The sequence below is a fragment of the Trichoplusia ni genome, chromosome 2 (genome assembly GCF_003590095.1).
Source record: "Trichoplusia ni isolate ovarian cell line Hi5 chromosome 2, tn1, whole genome shotgun sequence".
Classification (NCBI taxonomy): domain Eukaryota; kingdom Metazoa; phylum Arthropoda; class Insecta; order Lepidoptera; family Noctuidae; genus Trichoplusia; species Trichoplusia ni.
Window position 1 is genome coordinate 5,995,889 of NC_039479.1, and position 24,017 is coordinate 6,019,905.

At 37.2% G+C, this 24,017-nt stretch overlaps 1 protein-coding gene across 1 annotated transcript; it reads left to right on the top strand.

The window, feature by feature from the left end:
* LOC113504969 (adenylate cyclase type 10-like) lies at positions 1 to 24,017 on the top strand. Its single transcript, XM_026887493.1, has 37 exons — positions 1 to 4,429; positions 6,141 to 6,342; positions 6,631 to 6,782; positions 7,066 to 7,341; positions 7,484 to 7,704; positions 8,077 to 8,149; positions 8,231 to 8,323; positions 8,725 to 8,944; positions 9,217 to 9,410; positions 9,790 to 9,863; positions 9,998 to 10,155; positions 10,640 to 10,790; positions 11,070 to 11,171; positions 11,610 to 11,707; positions 12,044 to 12,197; positions 12,719 to 12,857; positions 13,247 to 13,376; positions 13,809 to 14,022; positions 14,470 to 14,611; positions 15,024 to 15,164; positions 15,718 to 15,864; positions 16,023 to 16,126; positions 16,423 to 16,530; positions 16,814 to 16,942; positions 17,232 to 17,304; positions 17,393 to 17,542; positions 18,003 to 18,118; positions 18,419 to 18,591; positions 18,859 to 19,015; positions 19,742 to 19,876; positions 20,272 to 20,393; positions 20,596 to 20,795; positions 20,992 to 21,157; positions 21,407 to 21,554; positions 21,937 to 22,043; positions 22,423 to 22,561; positions 23,736 to 24,017. The coding sequence occupies exons 2-37, from the start codon at positions 6,173 to 6,175 to the stop codon at positions 23,883 to 23,885; spliced, it is 5,226 nt and encodes a 1,741-aa protein (XP_026743294.1). The 5' UTR covers positions 1 to 4,429; positions 6,141 to 6,172; the 3' UTR covers positions 23,886 to 24,017.

Here is a 24,017-nt window from a genome sequence, read left to right on the forward strand (position 1 = left end):
AACTATCACTTGAGTGAAAAATTCAAAAGAACTTAGTCACTGCTCGAAAATTATGTGAAATGTCAACCTTAAATAATTCAGTGGAGCTTGTGTTTGTGTTGTGGTCAGTAAAAGACAAAATTATAACAGTGTAAGACACTGTGATGCCTGATTTGGCTGTGTTAAAAAAGTTTAAGTTAAAGTAATAGTGTACCAAATAGTGACAGTTAGGTTTCATCAATTTATAGATATCCAACATTGGGTAAGTATTTTGTGGGTATGGACATATCCCTTCCGCTTTTAAAGCTTTTATCCCTGCTCCGTGTGGCACCCTAAAATTAGTCCTAGTCATTCTAATATAGTATTCACATAATCCAACTTCAGTGTTTATAATTCTTTGAACGCAAGTAGGTCAATAATTTAAGTCAAGAGTAAAATTGAGTGTGAATGTGCATTGAAAGTTGACTGCCAAGCAGAGCATTTTGTTTGTATGTATGTATATAGTTTTTTTAAGTGTTGAAATTTCATTTCATTTTATCATTAAGTAGGTAGAATATAAATCATTTATTTGCATTGCAAACTTAGTATTTATTATATAAAGGTCAGTTATTTAGATTGATTCTTTTATTGGTTATTTTAATTATATTCATTAATGCTAGTGGGGCTATTATCATTAGTTACAAGTAATTAAAAAAATCATTTACATTTTCTTTCAGTATCAGTACTATTTTTTTTATACTTTTTTTTCTTTATGAGTTTATTACTCACTCATAATATTATCACAGCTTCATCTAGTTAGTACATAATCAAAAACGTTTTTTAATAACTTGATACTAAGAAAAAAATCAGTGTTTAAGATAGTTTGAATTTGAGTAATTGTTAGATTAAAAATAAAATTCCAGTAACATTATACCCTATTCTCATTGGCCTGAGAAAATATGTAAACAAAGAAATCAATTTCTGTATGTTAAAATTTATTGTTATTGTTTTTCTTTACATATAGTAAGGTCACTCTGAAAGATATTAATGAAACTTGAGCTAATTTAAATACTTCACCAGAACGAATAACTTAAAAAACACGGGGAGTTATATTATATTATTAAAATCGAAAATAGTACTGTAAATTCATCTTAAACGTAAGAACAATAAATCAAGATGGCGGACAAGCGCGGTAGTTAAATGTTAATGAATTCTGCTACTGTTACGCTCTGCAAACGTGTATTTTAGATTAATTTAATCACAGAAATATATTTTCGTCAAATTCAATTATTATGAATATATTGTTAAAATTCTTCATCCATCAATTATTCTAATTAGTAATGCTTACAGAACCAGTAACAGTAACTAAACATTTAACAGACACAAATTGCATCCAAAATGAGAGTAGGTACAAATTGTTGGCATTTATATTTTTTGTTGTCATTAATTTTTATCGTCACCTAACCATTTGTGGTTTGATAGTATATTTTCTCATGTTATCGCAAATAGGGTATACCTTTCAACAGTTTGAACTATCAAGTTATTAAAATTCGCTCAACAGTGTGAATACATTACCTATATTTTTTTAAGAATTTAGGTATTCCTAGGTTGATTGATTAATACGGCAAATGCATCCCGAAGGACCGCCGACTGAAGACGTCGTAAGTATCAGGAAATGTAATGGTAAGCAAATGCAGCCTGGGGCAATTCAGCAATCCTCATCTATTTTCTCCCCTTTGAAGACCTACCGTACCGTTTTTTAAGTAATATTGTTGCAGTTGAGGAAGCCTGCTAGCTCACTACATGTTAAAGAGGATATAAGTGTTCCAAATTTTTAACATTACAATCAAATATGGTGCTTCCGTAAGGTATGACGCCTCGAGGGCTGGGCTCATCACTTTTACCGTAGGTAGGGTATTTGGCAAAAATATTGAAAATGTATTTTTCTGTTATTTCACAAACAAAAAATGAAGGGGATACTGTAAAATGAAATTTCGCGTGACGGCACATATCAGTACACACTTCACTATCAACTTTAGCAATTGCACAATACATTTTACAATCTTAAGTGCTTTCTATCGTACTAATTTGTTTAATGATGTGGTAAAATGAAAAATACGTCTTCAATATTTTGGAAAACCTGTCTAACGAACTACTTCGATTTGTTATTATTATTTGAGTCAAATACCCCATTGATAAGCTATTTTGGGTCCTAATAATAATCACGCATAGGTAACTTGAGCAACATTCGTGAGACAAGACAACGTGCTATACCACCTATTGAATCTGTTCGTCGGGTCTATACCTTAACGGTACTTTCGAAACAATGGCACTTAGTACTTCTAATAGGGATCAGATCTCGTTTGTTTGCCATCTATTGTACATGCATAGTCTGCTCCTTAGTTGCCCATTTTCTAAAAAGGCGACTATGCAATATAACATCAAATTATAGTCAACGCGTACTTGATTATTTGACTTGATGAGGCGAACATTGGGTAACATATTAGTTGTCCCTTTTTATAAATGAGACTGTTTGGACGTATGGACACTCCCAGTCGGCCCGAAACACCACTTGTTTTAAATGGACGCATCATTGTTTTATCAAAACATTTGCACTGTAAATTTGATCACCACATAACTATCTACTAAAAAAAAAAGCAAACATTACCTTGAGTTCAATAATAATTAAACAAAATACCGTATCTGTGTACTAACAAAAGCGCCTGTACGTGTGTACCGCTCTGATTCTTTGTTTTTAGGTCAAGATTCGAGCTATGAACTGTAGAACAGTGGCGCATGGCTGTATGCGCCATCGCAAAAAATATGTTCAATGTTGATGTTTGATAACAGTGTTTACTGATTTATCAATAAATGTTTATTCAACAATCTTCGTCTTATTTATTCTCCTTCATCACGATTATTTTCCCTTACACCCATACACACACACACAAATTGTCTTCGTCCTAAACACTACACAGAGAACTTGTATTTATATACAATGAAAAAAGATTTAACACATTATATGCTCGAAGTCTCAATAACTTCGGTGAAACAGGGTCGTAGTGATGCTGGACCTAAATACTTTCGTAAAGTAGCATGCTCTTATTTTAACGTGAAAACTTGTTATTTGAGTTCTCAAAATCAGTTCATTAACTAAAACTAACTTGCAAAACCATTAATAAGACTGTTCAACTGTAATGCCTATGGCTAGACACCCCCAACAAGTTTATTTTGTTCATGAATACGCATTAATATCAAGTTTTAAAACCTTTTTCTAAAGCAGAAGAATAGACTAGAATTTATTGCACTTCCGTGTTTAACCAAGTGTCTAATCTTTCAACTGCCAAAACTGGAGTTTGACTGTGGACATAAAATATTAAGTATATTCTAAAGTAAGTATACGAAACTCGAAAATGGAGGAGGACAAGAAACCCGAAGAACCAGATGAACGTAAGTTTCATCAACTTTTTTTGTTCTTCACAATTTAAGTATATATGTCATAAGACGTCACTCGATGCTCACCTGGAGAGGAAGGTGATCTTGTCTGAATGCTTACGAAATGTGTGCATGACTGAGTGACCCATATATGCTTTACTATATAGTTTGATTTTACATTCTTCATCAGAAGATACGTGGTTTTTGCCTTACTAAAAATAAATAAAATCATCATCCACTGAACGCCAGAGAAAAGACATCGTCGCCTAGGTCGTCCGCGACAAAGTGGTCTGATGATCTAGGCAAATACGCGGAGCGCATGTATCAGAAATCGTAAAACATGGTCTGGAAGAGAAAGGGGCAGGGCTTCATTCAGCAGTGAGTTCTAAAACAGGTTGTATAAAAAAGTCGGTAATAACAGAAGACACCTACTCCCGAAATAGTTTTTTTTTTCTTGGTCCTGAAATGGTCGACTCCGCCGAAGTGTAAAGGGAAATAACGCATATCGGTATATTGAGTCGCAAAACCTACCATGGTGTTTCATTCTTAAATCTGATCAATTATGGAAAGAGGCCTTTACCCAGCAGCGGGATATAAATACCTTTAAATAACAACAGAAGTATCTACTAAAGGAAATACTATATGACAACAGAGGTGTACCTACTAAAGGAAATATTTGGAATGAAAGTACAGGCGATTTTACGAATTGCGTATTTGCTGGTGTTCAACAACTTGGTCAACCTAAGGGACTACGTACCCCTATTCAGCTCCATTCACAGTTCCCTAAACGACAGTCAAATTTGCACAGCTCTACTTCTATCAGCTATCAGCCGTAAAACTGAGATCAGGTATAATTTATAACGTAGGTACTGTCTCCGCTGATACGCTTCTGTCTACTACGTACGGCGTATTTAGTATAGTGCCTACTCCTACTGTGCGTACTCACTAATGCCCAATCATACAACCTTTGACAGATAAAAGAAGGTTTTCTATGGCAATCACAGGTCAACCAGCTAAATAATTTAACTATGCACTAATCTGAGGGCACGGCAGTGCCCCTGCCAAGTCTCGAGCAAAACGGGCACGGCCGTACCATCTTTTCTCGAAGCGATTCGCGGCTGTTTCGCCCCCCCTGTTTCTTCGACGTGGACAAAGCTAGGAGTTTAGCTTTTCGGGGAATAATAGTAGGCATTAGAACAAGCTTAAGTTCGAAATTACATGCCAATTGAATTAATGGTTTAGAAGTTACGGTCGATCAAAGTTACACCATTTTGTCACTCACTGACTCACTGACAGATCATCAAAAATCTAAGGTACTTCTAGCAGACTTAGAAACTTCAAATTTTGCACCAAGATAGGTCCTTAGCCACATATAAAGGAAAAATTATAAAAACATTAAAAAATAATATGCCATAGAAAACAATTTTATATTTGCGGTTTGGCAAGAACATTATGTATGGATTTTGACTGCATTGTTAACTTTGTTCGTTGTTTAAGTACCTATTCAATTGGATGAATACATACATAGAATAGAAAAGAATAATATAAATGTAATACACAGACTATCATTAATACAAATTAATACATAAAATTCATAATTCATTAAATTAATAAAGCTAAAACTCCATTGTATTGCGATAAATATTGTATGCGCGCTCGATAGATGGCGTTGTACGTGTCTGAATCGCGCTATGGTTTCGTTACAAAGCGCAGTCTAAGTAGTACTTCAGAATAATTCGATAATTTTCATTTGATAGCGCCACCTGTCTATGAAAAACCATTTCGAAACTAAAAAATATTGTAGTGATAATTGATATTCGGAGAACTTTACGTGTTATTTAGTTTAGTTTAGCTATAGTTTGTAAGTTAGTAGATATATATATGCATATATATATAAGTTTAAGCTTGTTTACATTAGAAGTAACGAAGTCTCAGAGAAGAAACAAAAGAGATAGAGATAGAGAATGGGTTCTAAGCAAAGCAGTAGCTGAAGTCCTAGAAATTATGACACCTAAAAAAAAAGAAAGAAATACACTTACAAAAAATAAATGAGATCCCACCAAAAACATTAAATGTAAAAAAATGCCAAGTCTCTCGATGCAGTCTTTCCATCGTAAAAAGTTTTGAGATCTCATAGAAGCCAAGTCCTATTCAAAATATTTTGTAGTTATAAATCAACATTTAGTAATTGTATCAATAGTTTTCTTTATATTATAATTATAGTGACTTGGCAATGAGCACAAATTAAAAGCTGCTTGATGCCTGGAATTATGTGCAAATGTTACTGACGAGACCAGTGATCAGATTATTTGTTATGTGTGAATCATGATGGTCACTACCGACTACATGCTCCAATACAATAATTAAGAATACCTTACGGGCCATCGCTTTATGAAAGTAAATGAATCGAGAGTACACTAAGACTGACTGCCGTTGCCGAAATTCGGTTGGGACGACACGGATAAACCAAAAGAAAATTAATTTTGTGATATTAATGTTTACGCATGCGGTGTGTGTAACTTTCAACTCCTACAAATATGCCGTTTTATTTGTTTCTTCTTGTGCTCATTGCCAAGTCACTATAATTATAATATAAAGAAAACTATTGATACAATTACTAAATGTTGATTTATAACTACAAAATATTTTGAATAGGACTTGGCTTCTATGAGATCTCAAAACTTTTTACGATGGAAAGACTGCATCGAGAGACTTGGCATTTTTTTACATTTAATGTTTTTGGTGGGATTCATTTTTAGAGCAAGAAGCAGCGACTTCCATGGAAAATGTGCATAGAGTCTTGCAGGATAGGGATAGCGAGACTAAATACGATGAGTACTTGATGGCCATGAAGCGGGTTCATCATCGATACTCTAACCAAATGCTACCTTCGGAGATCGAGAGCCCGAGGGTCCGTTATAGAAAACAGAGTGTATACAAACAATCCGTGTAAGTACCTATACATGAGTATAGCTAGCGATAGTTATGTATAGAGTAGGTAGATATTGGTTGTTTTTGGGCCACATTGCAAAAAGATAAATGTCTTGTTTAAAGTGATGATGATGGATGCCATGTATAGGTAACAAAACAATGGCAAATAAGGGTCCCTTTTTTATTCATTCGGCTGTATAACAGACTCTACAACCGTCAATATACATGAATATATGGATAACCTTAGCTTAACACTAGGCTTTCTGGAATTGCACAGAGGCCTACCAATTGTCAAACATGTTATAGATTGGACAGCGTTAGAGGAAGCATGAGCACAGTAGCCGAAGCAACTAGAGTGGGAATCATATCATCGATGGTCCCCGACGAAATTATTTACAAGCATTGTGATTATTCCATTAGAAATTACGAAACCGCTTTGATGTTTTGTGACGTGTCTGGTAAGGAGTTTAATCATTTGCCTAGGCTTTACCTAAATTGGCTTCTTGACTTGAAATTAGAAATAATGAAAATTTTCTCATTTTGACTTTGAAAATCGTAATCCTATGTCATGTGAATGTTTTTTTACTGTAATTTGTAATATCGTCTGTTGCAAAGGTTCCTTGAGTTAAGAGCCAAAATCTACATATAGCTTTCATTACGGGTTATAAAAAAAATGGCTGGGCACCTGTCGGTGTAGGGTTTTCTTTCTTTCTTCCAAACTCAAAATACCATTGGATCTAGGTTTCACGGACTTATGTGAAAAATACACAAGCAGTGGCCGTGGTGGGCCTTCGCGGTTGACTAAGGTCCTTAACTCTTACATCGGGGCCATGGTCCAAGAAATTTTGGCCCACAACGGTGACGTGCTGAAGTTTGCTGGTGACGCCTTCCTCTCAATGTGGAAGAAAACCGCCAGACAGTCTATGCAAGACGTGGTGCATAACGCTATCGACTGCGGTCTTATTATCCAGAAGAATTACGGTACTTTCAAAACGGATATCGGCGTTGTTCTCAAAGGTTGGTCAATAAAGAATCTACATATTTATTATCTGTAAAATAACAAGGAAATACTCAATGTAGAAAACTCAGTCGTGAAACTTACCTACCCAGATTTTGGTACAATCTTAACGACTAAATTTCAACATATTTTATACAACAGTGAAAGTGGCGATCTCCGCTGGCCTTTCCCAATTCTCTATAATTGGTGACGAGAACATAGCTCAGTCCAGCTTCGTGATAGTGGGCCAGCCAGTGTGGGATGTCAAGATGGCCCAGTACCTCACCAAGTCTGGAGACGTGCTTACCTCAGGCAGTGCGTGGAAGTATGTCAATGAAGCGGAGTATTGCACTCAACCATGCGGGGATGGAAGACATACGAAGGTAATCCCAAAGCTGGGCACAGGCCTTTTCTTTAAGAAAGTTAGAGTAGTTATCACCACGCTAGCTCACTGCAAGCGGTTTCAGGCTCCAATATTTGGAATTCAGGTTTCTCAATGACATTTGCCTTCACCGTTTCTCAATGGTGTCTTTGAATAATTAAGAAAGTAAGTGTAGGTACTTACCTACATATGTTTTGAGCTTGATATTTATTGTTCGCGTTGAGGACGGAACCTTTTTCACGATAGCGATAACGGCCGCAACATATAAGTACGAATGATTATAAATAGATAAATAGTAGATCTGTAGAGAAAAACCGCGAAGATACTCTTTGCACTAGATCAAATTCTGACAACCCTCGTTCTGCCCGAACAGGTGTTAGGAGTTGGCGCTTCATGGAAAAGGGTAGAAAAGCTCAAGGATAATATTGGCGAAGAGTTACTGTTAGGTAACTATTATAGGTATCAAAGTTTTATGAAATAAATATTATCAGAACGATGATTATGCTAACAAACTTAATTTTCTGCAGACTCGGACACAGTAGGATTTTCTTCAAAGCGTAATTCGAAATATCCTATGGAGGAAATACCTGCGATAGACATACATTTTAAGGAGTATTCACGTAAGTTACCTTTTTTTAACTGCAGATGCTAGGGTTTTTACAAATGAATCCTAGTAATATCTATTATATACGAGTATGGATGTCATGTAAAAGACTCTTTCATTCTCGTAAGATCATTTTCGATTTGTAGCGGGCCGAGCCGCTGGCAAGAGCTAGTTTCTAATAATTCTTAGAATTAACTTAAATGATTTTTTTACTTTTTACTTACCAACACTTTCAAAACATCTGTAATTCTATTGGCATAAGGTTCAGAATTACTATCGCATCTTGAACTAAGACTTTTGCAGTGACAAAGTAAAAAGACGATTGACAGCGCATTACACGGTGTATATCTGTGTCTCTTTTGCACAACCTGTTAGACCTTCAGCTTGCCGAATAGACATTGGATGCTTTATACCTAGTGCGCCCAGCCGTAATAGCAGCCATGAGAAGTTCGTGGTGGCCGGGCCTCTGTCGCTTCATGGTGACTCCGGTCCTTCGCGCCGTGGAGAATGATGAGCCAATGGACTTCCTGACCGAAGTGCGGCGTGTCGTCGTCGTGTTCTTTAATATTATAACGAAAACTGTAACTCCTGATGTGCTCATCGATTTGGTCGATAGGGCTTATAAACATATATCATGGTGGGTACATAACGTTTCAATGAAGTTCTTAACGAATATTTTGGTTAGATTTGTAGTAAGTAATTAATTCGCTTAAGCCTTTCTTTTTGACTGTTTTATAGCTATCCACGTTTTTTTTTGTATTTTTATATATACCGAACTGATCTACCTAAGCTTCAATGAAGAACCTATTACTTACTTAAATTCTGAATGTCTACGCGTCGTGTAAGCACTTATCCTAAATTTAATATATCAATGCATGTATCATACAATCAGTTGCTTGTTCATTACAGTATGACGTCAAAGTCTGGTGGTTTGGTGAACAAAGTATCGATGTTTGATAAGGACATGATGTTCCTCATAGTATTCGGTTTGAGAGGACTCAAGCACGAGGACGAGGCTCAACACGCGCTGCTTTGCGCCTTCGAGCTCAAAGAGAACCTCGCCAACGAAAATATCATCAGTATTTCTGTAGGAATCACTTCTGGTCAGAAATTGTTCTACTTTTTTAATCTACCATTGAGTGTATGACAATGATAATCTTTTTGGTAGTTCAGGCCGAGGGAACAATCCTGAGGTTACCCTGAAACAGTGAATCTATGTTGGGCTGATTGCCGCAGGCGATGTCATCCAGAAATGGACATAAATGTGTTAAGTTGATAATAGCCAAACTATTAGGTAGAGTTTAGTAATCCAGGTGTAGACATCCGTGCCGGGGCAGCAGGAAAGGGAGAGGAACATGGCTGGGGTTTAGACCGTAAAGTCTCAAGTCTGAAATCCTTTCGCTCAACCCATAGTGGAAGGAGTTATGAGATATGATTTCCCATTCAAAAAAAGGTTTTTATTATACAAATATAAACTTCTAGGCACTACATATTGCGGTGTTGTCGGTCACGTTCTTCGAAGGGAATACACCGTTATTGGACCAGCAGTTAATAAGGTAATTGAAGCGGAGTACAGTAGGTAGTTAACACATAAAACGTGGGTTTTGGTTGTTAGCAAAATATTTAAGCGACATGTCAGTGCAGGCGCTTGGATATAAATATTATTTTTTACTGTTGACTCTGCCCGTAGGCCGCAAGGCTAATGACGACCTACGTCGAAAAAGTGACTTGTGACAAGGAGACCTTCTTGAGGAGTAAACTTGACCAGGAGTACTTCAAACAGCTTCCAGCCAAGCCATTGAAGGGTATAGCTAAGCCAGGACCTGTCTACGAGTTTAATAAGTCTGGGTAAGAAGAAATATTTAACCCAAGTATTACCGTTCAACTGCCATTTTAAGGCTCGTAGGTTCGAACCCAAGCATCAGTGTCTTTTTCATGCATTTGTGTGAATATCACAAAGTAATGATCATAATCTAATATGTTGAAAGGAAACATCTTGAAGAAACCAGCAGACCTGTTCAAATTGTTCAAGGTATTTAATTGCATACCCCACGTTTGACGGCTTAAGTCACCAAGCAACAAACGCCTGCAGTGTAAACTTATATAATGTTGATTCGCAGTTCTTAGATATGTAATATGCATACATCGTTTGACTACAGTTGCCTCATGTGTGAAGGGTTTAAGGCAAAGTTCTGAGGAAAAGTCGCATCGTTTAAAAAGCTGTTAAAAAACTTCTAAAAACGAATCCGTCACTATTTTCTGGTGAAAGAGCAGTCTTAATGCATGTCTTACGCAGTGATTTATAGTTTCTAGTGAATCTTTGTTTTGCCAGATGGCCGGACCGCCCGCTAGGTAGCGGACACCCTATCCTTGGTCGGAATGACGAGTTGCGCAAATTCAAGATGACTCTACAGAACGCCTTGGAGCAACAAAATAAAACCTTCACGCGGTATCGGGACCATAAATATGGAGTTGTTTTTACTGTTAGTAATTTGTTTAATTTATCGTAGTTACTTTAATAAATTTATATTTCGATTTTGCTGAACCACAAAGCCAAAATTGCTTCCTCATTTGAGGAAGCGAGTCGGGGCTACACGCATTGTAGATCGGCGTCTCGCTTTCACAATTGTTTTTCATTAGAGCTCTCGTGGTGGGCAGGCAGAATGCAATTATAGCCCATTTTACATGACAATCTTATTATGTAAGTATTTTGTATGATAATTAGTCTATACAAACTCACTAGTTTTCTGTGATCATTTTAGGGGCCCAAGCAAGTTGGGAAGTCGCGTATGCTCGAAGAATGTCTGAATATCACACCAGATTTTATACGTAAGGAGAAAATGGTTTTTACCGGTAGCGATAAGGTAAAAAAACTATTGTGAACTCAGTTTTAATATACTTATTATGATACTTTTAGGCTCTTAGACTACCAGTGCGTCCAGTACAAATAATTCTTGGTACTTTCTTCAATATAAATGGATACTGCTTCCGGTAGCTAAGACATCCGAAATATCATAGACATAGATAGACATCCGACATAGGCAGGGGCGGCCTTACTCATTGCGAGGCTCCGGGCGGAAGGTCTTAACAAAATGATCTGCATTGACTTGCTACGGGAAATAGCAAGATTTCCCGAGCTATTTTTCAGTGACCGAGAATTCAATCGAGCTATTTTTTAGATAGTCTTAGTTATTGCCCTGTTTGCCACCCCCTAAAGCCACCACTGGACATAGGTATCCCAGTTAAGAGTTATTTCCAATAAGCTTCCCTACTTACTTCCAATATAAATTGTCAATTTTCAGGAACCCTACCATGTATTCCGGAATATAATGAATAAAAATTTCAGGAGAGGAAGCTCCAGAATCATGTCGGAAAACAAAGAGAACAAAATAAGATTTAGGTACGTATCTCTACGTACATAATTTTGGATAGTTAAAAATTGAGAGAGAGAATGCCTTTTTTAAAGTTGTATGAATGGAGATAGCGGCAGTGTATCGACTATCATCGTCGTATATCAACTCGTCTGTTCGGGGTTCGTCATGCGGATATGTACTTGAATAAAACTGTACTCCAGTTCCTAACTCCCCTTTAATTGGTACTAATGGCAGCAATAAGAAAATTTAAACTAAATAGGTAGGCAGAATCTAATTAGATAAGCAAAATCAATTTGCCCTAAGTCTTTGAAGTCCTTAACTCAGAGGTCGTCCACTAAAATAATTTGATGTTTACTCAACAGTATCAATATGATGAACATCACTCCGCTACAGATTTATGGTATCAATACTGCGTTCGATTGTCGATTCCCTTTACCAGAATCATTCCAATATACCGGTAAAGATATTATGGCTGAGTTACCTGTGAAGAATGTCATACTGAACATTTGTAAGAATGTAAGTCTTTTATAAATGTGTTGTACCTACTTACTTAGCTTGATCAGGTTGGAATTTAGGCTAAAAGGCTAGGATGACGATGATGATTAGTCAAAGCCAATTAACCAGGGTCGGTTTCCCGACGAGTCGCGACAATGTATAGGTATATTTTTTCTGTACTTACTTTACTTATATAGTTGTTCATTGACGATTGCTGGCTAATGAAGCACGGCACTTGCGAGCGAGGGCAGGAACAGGTTGTGGAATGAAAACAAATAACAATCGTTTCTTAGGAAATGTGTGGCATATTTTTAAACAAAATAAAAACTGTGTCATACGGAGGAGACTGCGCAAAAACACAACGGATAATAAAAAAGCTCCCCAATGTCGAAAGATTTTTTAAGTGTAAACGCATGAGGTCTTGCTATTTAAAATATTAAAATATGCTTTTGAGATTTGTGCATGAATCACAGTCATATTAGATGTTGATGATTTTTCCATACGAATAGAGATGATGGTAATAATGCTTGAATTAATTTAAGGTTTTAACCCAAATGTGGGTCATCGCATTAGAAGAAGCTCAACATGTGGACATCGATTCTTGGCGACTGATTACTATTCTACTGGAAACTAAACAGATATTCTTCATTATGACCATCACAGACATAGATCATATTTCAGGTACTTACTATACTAACTTTATTGTGTAAAGTGTATGTTTAAGGAGCATTTTATGTTTTGTTTTTTTAAACGACTCCTGCAGTTAAGAATGTAGTCTTTGTGTCGCGGCAGGTTTCACAAACATTAAATTAAACTCATATGTGAAACACCCAGACTCAAGAAAAACTTCCGTGGGTCGCACAAATGCTAGTCCTAAGCGAGGAGATAACCTGCGACACGTCGCGCACAGGGTGTGGCGTGGGTTTGGCGTGTTGACCTCAACCACTCTGCTATCCGCGCAGTCACCAATAAATATTAATTATTATTCTCAAATTTTATTTTCTTCTCTCTGTACCTATACTTATTTCTGCTTATTATCTACCTCATTGGTATAAACGCACTTGTTATAGAGGCAGCAATGTATTGCCTGTCGAAGGACATGATGGTGCTCATTCCGCTGGCGGGCATCGATCGCACGTACCACGCCGCGCTAGTCTGCCAACTTCTCGACGTCCAAGCCATACCGGCTGACTTAGAGAAGTAAATACGAAACTTATGTATTTTAAGCCATTGTTATCTTCTACCTGGTCCATATTTTTCGAAATAGATCGATAGAATAACTAACATTCAAAAATAATAAGTATTCATCAAAATAGCCTCGAGATGTCATCTTCTAGCTTCAGCATCAGATCAGCTTTAGATTAGCTTCACGCAAACAACGTAATGCTTGTCACGTAATATATCCACAAATACACATTCAGAATTTCAGCAAAATCAGAAACTTGGTAACGTTGACTGCTCAGTAAATGCCATCCTAGCTATTTAAATGTGACATTCCATTACCTAGTTTACCTAATAGAATAGGTACTAACTCCAGATGTGACCGTCACTGATAATTGCAATAATACCTATTTCGTATTTTTATGAAGTGAAATGACACCTTTTTTGGCATGATCTATATAATATTTTCAGGGTTATTGAAAGTGCAAGCGGTGGCATGCCCGGTTGGATCCAGAACTTCGTGATATCTTTAGTCCAGAGAGGGGCGCTGACTATAATAACAACATCTAGACAAGAAGTGCAGAAAATGCCAGGTCTCATCATTCCAACGCCGGGATTACTGCAGAAGCCTAACATGGAATTTGAAGACGACGACGATGCAGTTGGAAAACGTCATAGTTTTCAGGTTCTTATGCGATTTTACCGCCGCAAGCAGATAAATTTGCCTTTTCTAAAAACAATTTTTGCACAGATGCGAGCCTTCTCTGCCACTTTTAAGGTTGTTTATCTTAACATGCTTCGCTTTTGCTTGTGGTCTAAGATCTACACACATAAATTAAACAGAATAAGTAATATTTTGATGCTATCAGTAAGTTAGAACAATGTGGTGGCCGTGCTTTTAATAATCATCAATACTATTATCTTATTTCTATCTTTTCTAAACATTGTGTACCTAAGTGCCTACGCCTAAAAGTAATTATTGTATGTTCCGATAGGACTGAACTAGCATCAGTCAGTTAAAACGTCTTATTTACGTTAACCTTTCTCGAAATGTCATATGGCTAATGAAATGATAGGTATAAAAGTCAAGTATGCTATCTATATATTAATTAAAGCCTCATTTATATTCCAGAGTATCTACAGCATGATGAGCGTCAGCGTAGTGAGTCGACAGGAAAGTCAGACTGTCGTTCAAGATAATGACACGATACAGGTGGCAGTGTTGGACGAATCCTACACATTTGAAGACTTGAAAGTCGATATGACTATGGATGGTATAGTAGTATGCTTATAAGATACAATGCTTACTCGCGCGTTTTTATCGTGTAAGAATGTGAGTTCGACTCGCGATTCGACCGCTGCGTCAGCTCATATATTAGGACTCCGATTGGTTCGAAACTAGTATAGCAATTCCGATTAATACCCAACCTTGTGTAAATTTTTTCATTATTTTTTTAGCTCATGCTAGGCTTGAGTTAGCTTTTATACCATAGTTTATTTCTCTCTAGTTGCCAGAAGGCTCAAATAATGTTACATCGCATTAAAATAGAAAAAATGTCATGTGGAAGAAAACATAATACCTATAATATGTTGTACCTATTCTACTATCTATGTTTTCTTCTTCTACTATTCGGTAATTTAAAGCTCAATCTAAAGGGAAAATAAACGAATGCTTTTATATTCCAGCAATAATTCTAAAGACCTACGATTCTCTGACTCCGTTCGAGAAGATGCTGTTGAAATGCGGCTCCGTGCTAGGAGACGTGTTCTCCAGACGCATGCTGCTTAACTTACTTCAGAGTGATTCACCGAGAAAAGTGGCTCAAGGTGATAATCCCGTTTTGGCCCTCATTTCCATGCTGCCTCTACGACTCTCTACCATGTTTTTTTTATGCTCCACTCCTAAGATTTTTCCCCAAGGCTCAGCAAATTGTAGTCAAGCAAGGCATGAATTTTGAGTTCTATAACTACCTTTTACAGCTACATTTTTCCTATCAATATCTCTTAAAGTACGACAGTTGCAATTGTTGAAGAGAGATAGCACGCTAGACTGTGTAGAGCTGCGTCTCTTTTCTCAACTGCTTTAAGCCTGCTTTCTAAAGCAGTAGTCAGCAGTAGCAGTAGGAAAGTAGTCCAGTAGAAAAACTAATGCCAACCTTACCGTCTTGTACTGACTTCACTGCACCGAAAAAAATTGTCCTTGTATAGCGGGGTTTTCACATATTTGCAAATCACATGCACCTTCCACCCAGATTTAAAACAAGCATTCGTAGATCAGACACTGCGTCTTACGCGTACACAGTGAGTTAAGCGTCGTAACCTGTACCACTCGGCGTATATCACTTCCTGTTTAAAGAAATCTTTTTGTTTCTTTCTATAGCGGTTGCAAAGTTGTTCCGGATAAGAGTCTTAGAGTGCGAGGGTGGGGATTTCACTCGAGACACTTCGTTCGTTCTCGTGCACCCCGCGCCATCGCTACCTAAATCAAAGCCACCTTACTGCGCTTGCTTAGGGACGAGACAACCAGGTAACTCACAAAGTAGTTGTAGATATGTTTGTAACGCTTTTATATCAAACGATGAATTGCTTTTAATAGTGTTATCTTGGGTTACAAGCTCAATCCTGAAGAGAACTTTAATGAAAGATTGATTATGATTACGTCGTCTGTATTTTGTTCATCATTAGCGAATTGTCGAGATCTACCGATGTACGCATTCTGCGGGTATATGAAGTTCCGACATTGCTTATTCAGGACTACAACTTACGATTTACTAACTGAGAGTCAAAAGGTATGCTTATTACAATTTGAATATTGCTAAGTTTTAAATTATAATAATGGTCAGTAGATCCAAGAATTTCCAAACATCCTTTAAGGATAGGTTACACACCTATCAATTTGTGCCTGAACCACCATTTTTTTAAGACAATAAGCACTTCGACAATGTTTGTATCATTTTTAATGAAACATCAACTTTCTTCTTTATATTCTATTACTTAAAGCAGAAAAATAGGTACTAACGTCCTTACTCAACCCTTATGACTGACACAGTGTGACCTTATAGTGTTTATTTAATTTTCTCAACAGCACGAAATGCATGCCCGGGCATTACTTTATTTGGAGCGGTACACAAGAAGATGTGCAAGTTGCGGCGCTGGTTGCTTTACCAAATTGCTTGGATTACGTTGTGACGATGTATGTTACGTTAAAATTATATTTTACCGTATCTATAGATGAATCATTGAGTGGTACCTAGTTTTTAAATCAAAATTAAATGATATGGTTGATTTGTCAGTGACATCAAGTGGCAATATCTTCAAACAGGCAAAGGATCCCGCAAAAATTGGATCAAGAAAACAAGTATGCAAATAAAAATATCACAGGCATAAGCATCCATTTCTATCCTTTGGGAAAAGAATCTAAAAAGGATCTACCCTTTGGACGTGCCTGTTCACAGAGTTTCTTTTTAAATCTTCAGGGTCTTATCGATGAGAGCGAAGATTTGAAGCGAATGCGGTTACAAATAAGTGCGTTGAGCGCAGAATCTAGGATGGCCGGGGAAGAGAGCACTAGTCTGTACTATGTGGAGAGTAATTCGAATTATTCGGTACGTTAATTTTTCTGTTAGCTCAGCGACCCATAATGTTTCTTGGCCTTTGACACGCGACAGCACCTCTTTACCTGATCTTTGATCACTTTTCGCCAGTCATCGGTATGAAGTGCTCGAAGATCCGCTTCGACTGTTTCACTCTAGTGATACATGAGTCATTTAAGTTATTTAACAGAGCGTATACCTGTTCGTTGTCCAACAGTGACTTCTCAAATGATATTTACTCAATAATTTATTGCATTCCATATGTCATTTATCATGATATCTGTTTTTTTTTTTCTTTAAGAATCACGTCCCAACTGATTTTTCTGGGTACGAGTTATTGGAAACTGAAGGGAACTTGATGAGTCGTATACTAGGTAAGCAAGTACATACTTGCGAATACTACTTGGCCAGTGTCACGTATTAATCTGAGTAAAGTTGTTTACTTTTCTATTGTGTTTTCAGAAAGTAAAGCCGAGACGAGAGCTTCGAAGCAGACATATTCCCAGCGCAAACGTGTCCGTTCTTTCTCCTCTTTGGAGTTAGAAAGCTGTGAATGTCTGTCGATCCTGCAGAGTGTGTACTGTCAGGTCATAGATCACTGCCGAGGAGCTGGTGAGACTCTCTTCATTTAAAGCTTAAATCCGCCAATTATAGATCTATAGAGAAGAATTTTTGGGTTTGTAGCTGATTTTTTCTCATCAAAGAAGTCGAATTAAGTTTCCTTTTTTGAATCCGGCACTAAGGAATTTAATCCTTTTGTCGCGAGGTTTTCAAAATAATTGAAGTCACATGCATAAATACACCCAGCTCGGTGCCAGCTTTTCCTAAGCGGGAATCGAACCGCCGGAATCGCGATGCAGTTCGTGGCGAATTGTGGGTTTGTCTTGACCACTTGGCTATTCGTGCAAATCAATTACAATGTAAATTACGTAGTAAATTCTCATAGCCCTAATGTAGCATATTTAAGAACTTTCTTACTTATAAATTCTATTCATCATCTATACCAATCATCCCACTTGTCATTGCCAGACATTTTATAGACCTTTGAAATGTTCTGATGTTGGCTCTTCAGGTGAAAAACAAAAGCTATTCGAAGCGTACCTGGAATATGCTGATTTATGTATTAATGTCAATCCAAATATACCACAAGCAGTTCGCCTTTTGTTTGAAGTTGAAGATTTTCTTAAGGTAAAATAATTCACGTAACATGTCTAGTTGCTTAAATATACGCCCTAAATCTTGGATAAGTATTTATTTTTGTCCCAAAAATAATACAGTGTTTACAATTTACGCTCATGCTGACTGAGTCACTCACGATCTTAACTTCAAAACCTTTGTTCAAATTATTTTTATGTAATAGTGTATAGTCACAGGTCTACAGCGGTAAGCTCTGAGACCAGCGTGAACATCAACTATACGATAAGAAGAATTTACGGACTTTTACTTACTAATATTTTTATTCTTATTGTCCAAAAATTTTGTTTCCAGTCTGAAAACGATTTGAACGGCGATTTGAACCTCAAATGGGTGAAGGATTTCAGTATGGCCAAAGTGTGCTCCATGCGAGGAGTCTGTATGCTGCAGTCTGGAGACCTGAAGGAGGCCAGGAAACAGCTCATGCATGCTATGAAACTCTATTGTAAACCTTTTCCCACTTCCTCGTGAGTCTCATATTTTTAAACTATAGGTACTTATGATATGATATATGATGTACCGACGCACGCACTTTATCATCATGGAAAAAGTAAGGTTTTTTTTTAAATTGGTCCCAATTTCAATGAAAACGTAAAAAGCGGAAAATTTTAATTGAAATTCAAACCATATTTTATATTATTTACTAAATGTTTAAATAGCGTAATTCTAAACGTCGGACCTCAACCATTCAGCTATCCGCGCAGTCGAGACTACTTCGTATGCATTTCTTTCAGTCACTGGGTTAGGGTTTGCAATATGGGTGCTTCTATACGTCAATTCATGACCCTCTACGTTGCCCCCAACTTCTACATAGCCAAGGACAGCGGTGTCATCGGTCTTTTTTATGAAGATATTGCTAGAACCCTCAACAGATTGTACAGCCTTTTCATTGTAAGTGTTTTTTATTATAGCCTTCTTTTCTGCTTTAAGACTTATATAAAAAAATATATTGAAAAAGTTGCAAAATCAGAGGGATTTTACCTCACTAACTGTTGAGTAATATTAATGCAGGTTTGGAAAAGAAACGGAGCTTAACGCTATGTAATTTAATACGCATGCCGTGGCACGCTTCCACACTAACTCCTCACATCGCGATGTCCTCATTGCTGATCATGCCTGAACTTTTTAATTATGTTGTGGCACCTATTTCTGTGACATAGTCGGGCACGTCATCAAGCTTGGTGTTCAGCATAAAGCCGATTTAGTTGGACCATCTTAGTAGGTTACGACGTTTACGGTATATATAAAGTAGAATTAATTCTATCCAATGGATGTTCCAAAGTCATCATCGGCCTAGCCTTTTCTCAACTATGTTGGGGTCGGCTACCAGTCCAACCGGTTTCAGCTGAGTACCAGTGTTTTACAAGGAGCGACTGCCTATCTGACCTCCTCAACCCAGTTACCTGCGCAACACGACACCCCTTGGTTAGACTGGCTGTCAGACTTTTTCAAGCTTTTGACTACCTGTAACGACTGTCAAAGATGTAGGAATAACAGCCGGGACCCACAATTTAACGTGCCTTCCGAAACACGGAGGAACTCGCTATGACAAAGATGGTCACCCATCTACGGACCAACCGACGACCAAATATTGTAATTAAAAGTTTCTTTGTGTAGGAATCCAAGGAACCTGAGAACGCGACTTTAGCTGCCAAGTGGGCATTGAACTACGCTTTGCGTACGAACTCGAACCTTCGACTACTGAGTGTCAGCTATGCGAACATGATTGCGGATTACAGGGAGAAACAGCAAGTAGGTAGTCATTGCTGCTGTAACAGCTCGAATTAGATGATGAATACTGAAAAACAGTATCTGGTTATCTTGCTCCCACAATGGTAAGGTGCAGTGCAGACAATAAACTGTCCGTGACGCACTTTTTAGTCTGTGAAAATAGTACCTCTGCAACTATATGCAGTACCGCACATGCGCGCCATACAGACTTTTTGATGATCGCACAAAAAGTGTGACGTCTGCGCTGCACCTAAAGATAAACCCCTTTCGACGAGGATAGAAAACGTTGACAATGACATCAAATAGGAAATTTCCATTTTAGTTAAAAGACTCTTATGGACGAGATTGGACACAGTTGACAATATCGAACAGGATGATTTTTTTTCTGGATTTGCACTAACTCTAGTATCTTTTAGTTCTCAAGATGTCTAAAACTGGAGAAACGCGCGATAGAGGTCTGTCGTCGTAAACGCGGCCAGTTGGACGTGACTGAAGTACAGGCTGTCTCTTACCTGTACACCAATATATTCCTCTTCTAGTTAGTATCAAGTCTAAAGTTCTTTTTAGATTTAGAAAAATCATTAGGCAAGTAGCATTGCTCTTTCCATCTAAAAACTGCGTACCTAATCAATGTGATTGCTTTTAGCTGATTCCAATTCCAAATGATACACAACACATCCAATCATTCAACCACTTCATACGAAACCAAAATGTATCTACTTAGCGTGATATGATTGCAGTGTGGATTACGGGAAAAAGATGGAGAGTCTGGAGTTCGGTCTGTCAGTATTGCACATGCTGACATCTCGTACTGACATTTGCACCAGGGAATCACTCGTTCTGTGCATGCTGAAACTACTGCTCAGTGATCTCAAGATTAGCGACATGGTCGCCATTATGAGGGAGTTCTTTTATTTGACTGACCATTACGACTTATGTGGTAAGCTATTAAAGATTTTATGATATATTTTGTCACAGTTAGACGTAGGCCTGAAAAATTATAAAAGCCGATAGGATATATGAATCGGAACTGTCGTTTACCGGACTGTCTGTGAACGGTCAAGGACTAATTTAACGTTATCCTCTTTTTTTGCTTTTCCGTACTGGTAGTAAGCTTTTCTACCCTATTTTCCCAGCTGAAACCTGGTACTATTACTACGCTATAGTGATTCTCCTCGACACGGGATACTGTGTGGAGTCATACAGAGTTTGCGAGAAGTTTTACATGAAGAAAGGTGATGCTCTGCTAAGGGCCAAGACTCCGGAGGCCGCTTGGAACTTTTTCGTTTGCATGTGGTTGATGTAAGAACAGTATTGATTTACTTTTAAACGAACACTCTATCCTTCTTAATATTTATAAGAGGTGCTCCATAAATGTTTGACGATGTACAAAAGCAAAAACCTATATCTACTGAAATTTTAAAATTCACGAATTCAGTTTTCATCCTCGGCTTTTAGATATCTACTAATTTAAATACGAAATATTTAATCTGTGACAAGGTATTTTTAATTAAAATAAAATTGAACGAAACGCAGTACTAAAAATTACAGAACTATTAGAATGGGAGCTTGGGAGAGGTCCATCCTATGGGAGGAGAAGATCAAACAGCTTTTAGTCATGAAGTTAGACAAGCACGAGTTCACCATAATGATGGTGATCAGACTGGTTGAGGGACTTTTAGTTACGCTGGTCAAAGAGGTAATACTACTTCAACATCTGCTTATTTTAGAGTGAGCTATCATTTGAGCCAAGACTAGGTCTCTAGCTAAGTGAGAATTCTACAATCGATGTAACTCTCAAATTTATAGAAGTGACATTCGTTTCGAGACGTCACGTGACTTCCATCGTCGTTTCTATACAGTGTTTTTTATTGCCCTTATCAATGGTAGAATTGTAGAAATGTAATTTTGTTGACGTTGTGGGAATTATACAACATATTTTAAACAATTAATCCACGTATAAAATATCAATTTGCATGCGTTTCATTCTGATGCCTTCAACCCTATTTTGTGCCGGTAGTTATATTTGTTTTAATTAGCTATACTACTATACCTACTTACCCATAAACATGTTTGTGCAGATGGACAACAGAAATATAAAGAAAATAATCATATTACAGAAGAATCTTAAAACACTGTTTCAAGATATGCTCAAAGCCAACGAATTTACTGCTTTTTATAAACCAAGGTAAATATATTTCCGTTCGTAGTATCCTACAAGCTAGTTAACCTCGTAGGCTCCTATTAATATATCTTTACTATAATTAAAGCCCTTGCTGAGCAAAGTCATTTTTATCACCACGCTTGCTCACTAGCGGGTTGGTGATTTCAGTTATTTGGATTCCACAATTCCATACAATGACGCTTCTATAGCTACTAGCTAATATTATATTCTTAATCATTATGTATAAGAAGTAATTAATATCTGTAATAGCAGTGGATTTAATTCTACATGCGCCCAGTAATCACCATAACACAAACAGAATTTCTAACACAGCTTTCTTCAATCTTTAGCGTAGGTATACGAGTATGTATCGAAGACATGAAGCGTCTTTTTTCCTTTTCAGATACTACCTCATGTTGGCATACTACAACTACATCCGCGGAAGAAAGTATCGTGCTTATAATTATCTGAACAAGGCGCGTGACCTCTCCATGCAGTCCTCAAACTTCGTGCTGATGTTTTGGGTAGAGCATACACGCAATGTTAGTGTTTAAATTCTTTTTTATTTGACTTTTAATAGGTTGAATAGGAAGTAGGTATAATGTTTTTATGACATACCTATGTAAATTAATATAGTAGTCGGGTAACACTCAAATAGACAGGTACTTAATTAGGTATTTTGAGCCAAACAAGATGTGGTCCGATGGACGATAAACCCACTGTGCGGGACGTGTCGAAGGTTCGATCCCTGCGTAAGCAAGTATTAAGCCATTTAAGCATTTGCTTGATCCACGAATGCTTGTCCTGAGTCATCATTGGCCTAGCCTTTACCCAACTATGTTGGGGTCGGCTACCAGTCCAACCGGTTTCAGCTAAGTACCAGTGTTTTACAAGGCGCGACTGCCTATCTGACCTCCTTAACCCAGTTACCTGGGCAACACGATACCCCTTGGTTAGACTGGCTGTCAGACTTTTTCAAGCTTCTGACTACCTGTAACGACTGTCAAAGATGTAGGAATAACACCCACAATTTAACGTGCCTTCCGAAACACGGAAACACACACACTCTTGTCCTGAGTCTTGGTGTCTTTGTACATCAGACTGGAATCTTTGTGGAATTCCCGCGACACAAAGATTAAATGCCATAATGCATTAAAGAAATCTAATTCAAAGTAACTCCTATAAATTTCATTGTATATTACCTTGAATCAAGTCATTGAACTTCTAATGTAATTTAAGTCGTATCTACATAATCCAAGTAGGTAGATACAATTACCGAGGAAATTTACATTGACCAAATTTTAGCCATGATTCATGTGTTAAACGGTAAAGTGATATATCGCGGCATTCGCGGCAGATTTGGCGAATGAGGTCGGAGCAATTTATTCAATTCAGACATAGTTAAAAGGTTAAACAGGCTTTTAGTGTGAAGTTTATTGTTCAAACAGACCGCGAAAGCCCATTGTTGCAAATTGAAGGTTATAAATGTTTTTTTTAACGGTAACATTGACAATAGGCTATAGAATTATTAGAAAGTAGTGTAGGACGTAGGTTAATTACTATAAATACAATAGTGTTGGTACTTACCTGTTTATGTTTTTATATTTCTACCTTTGTTATCTACTTAAAATCAACAGCCATTTTATTTTGAATATTAATACGACCACCAAACTGTTTTTTAAGTAAATTTGTTTTTTATTCGCCTATATTTTTCAGCACTGGAAAGGAACATTGAATCCTAAATATATTGACTTCTGGACAGATCACATCGACCGTGATAATTTGTTGGACTACAGAGATTTTGATCCTGACAAAGGTATAATAATACCCTTTACTCTTCCGTTGCCAAGAGATTTGGAGAAATAGAACAAAACACGCTTTACCTGAATGAATACACCAAGGTTTTAGGATATACGACTTTAAGTTTAAGCACAATGAGTTGCATTTTAGTTACACTTGCGTACTTAAGTGAAGAAATAAAGTTATGTTATTAATGAA

What these genes read in the sequence shown, in the direction of transcription:
- LOC113504969 (XM_026887493.1), top strand. Translation starts at nt 6,173, where the DNA reads ATGGAAAATGTGCATAGAGTCTTGCAGGATAGGGATAGCGAGACTAAA. An exon ending in GATGTTTTGTGACGTGTCTG is followed by an intron (nt 6,783 to 7,065) that starts GTAAGGAGTTTA and finishes CATTGGATCTAG; the next exon opens with GTTTCACGGACTTATGTGAA. An exon ending in CTTGATGAGTCGTATACTAG is followed by an intron (nt 17,305 to 17,392) that starts GTAAGCAAGTAC and finishes TTGTGTTTTCAG; the next exon opens with AAAGTAAAGCCGAGACGAGA.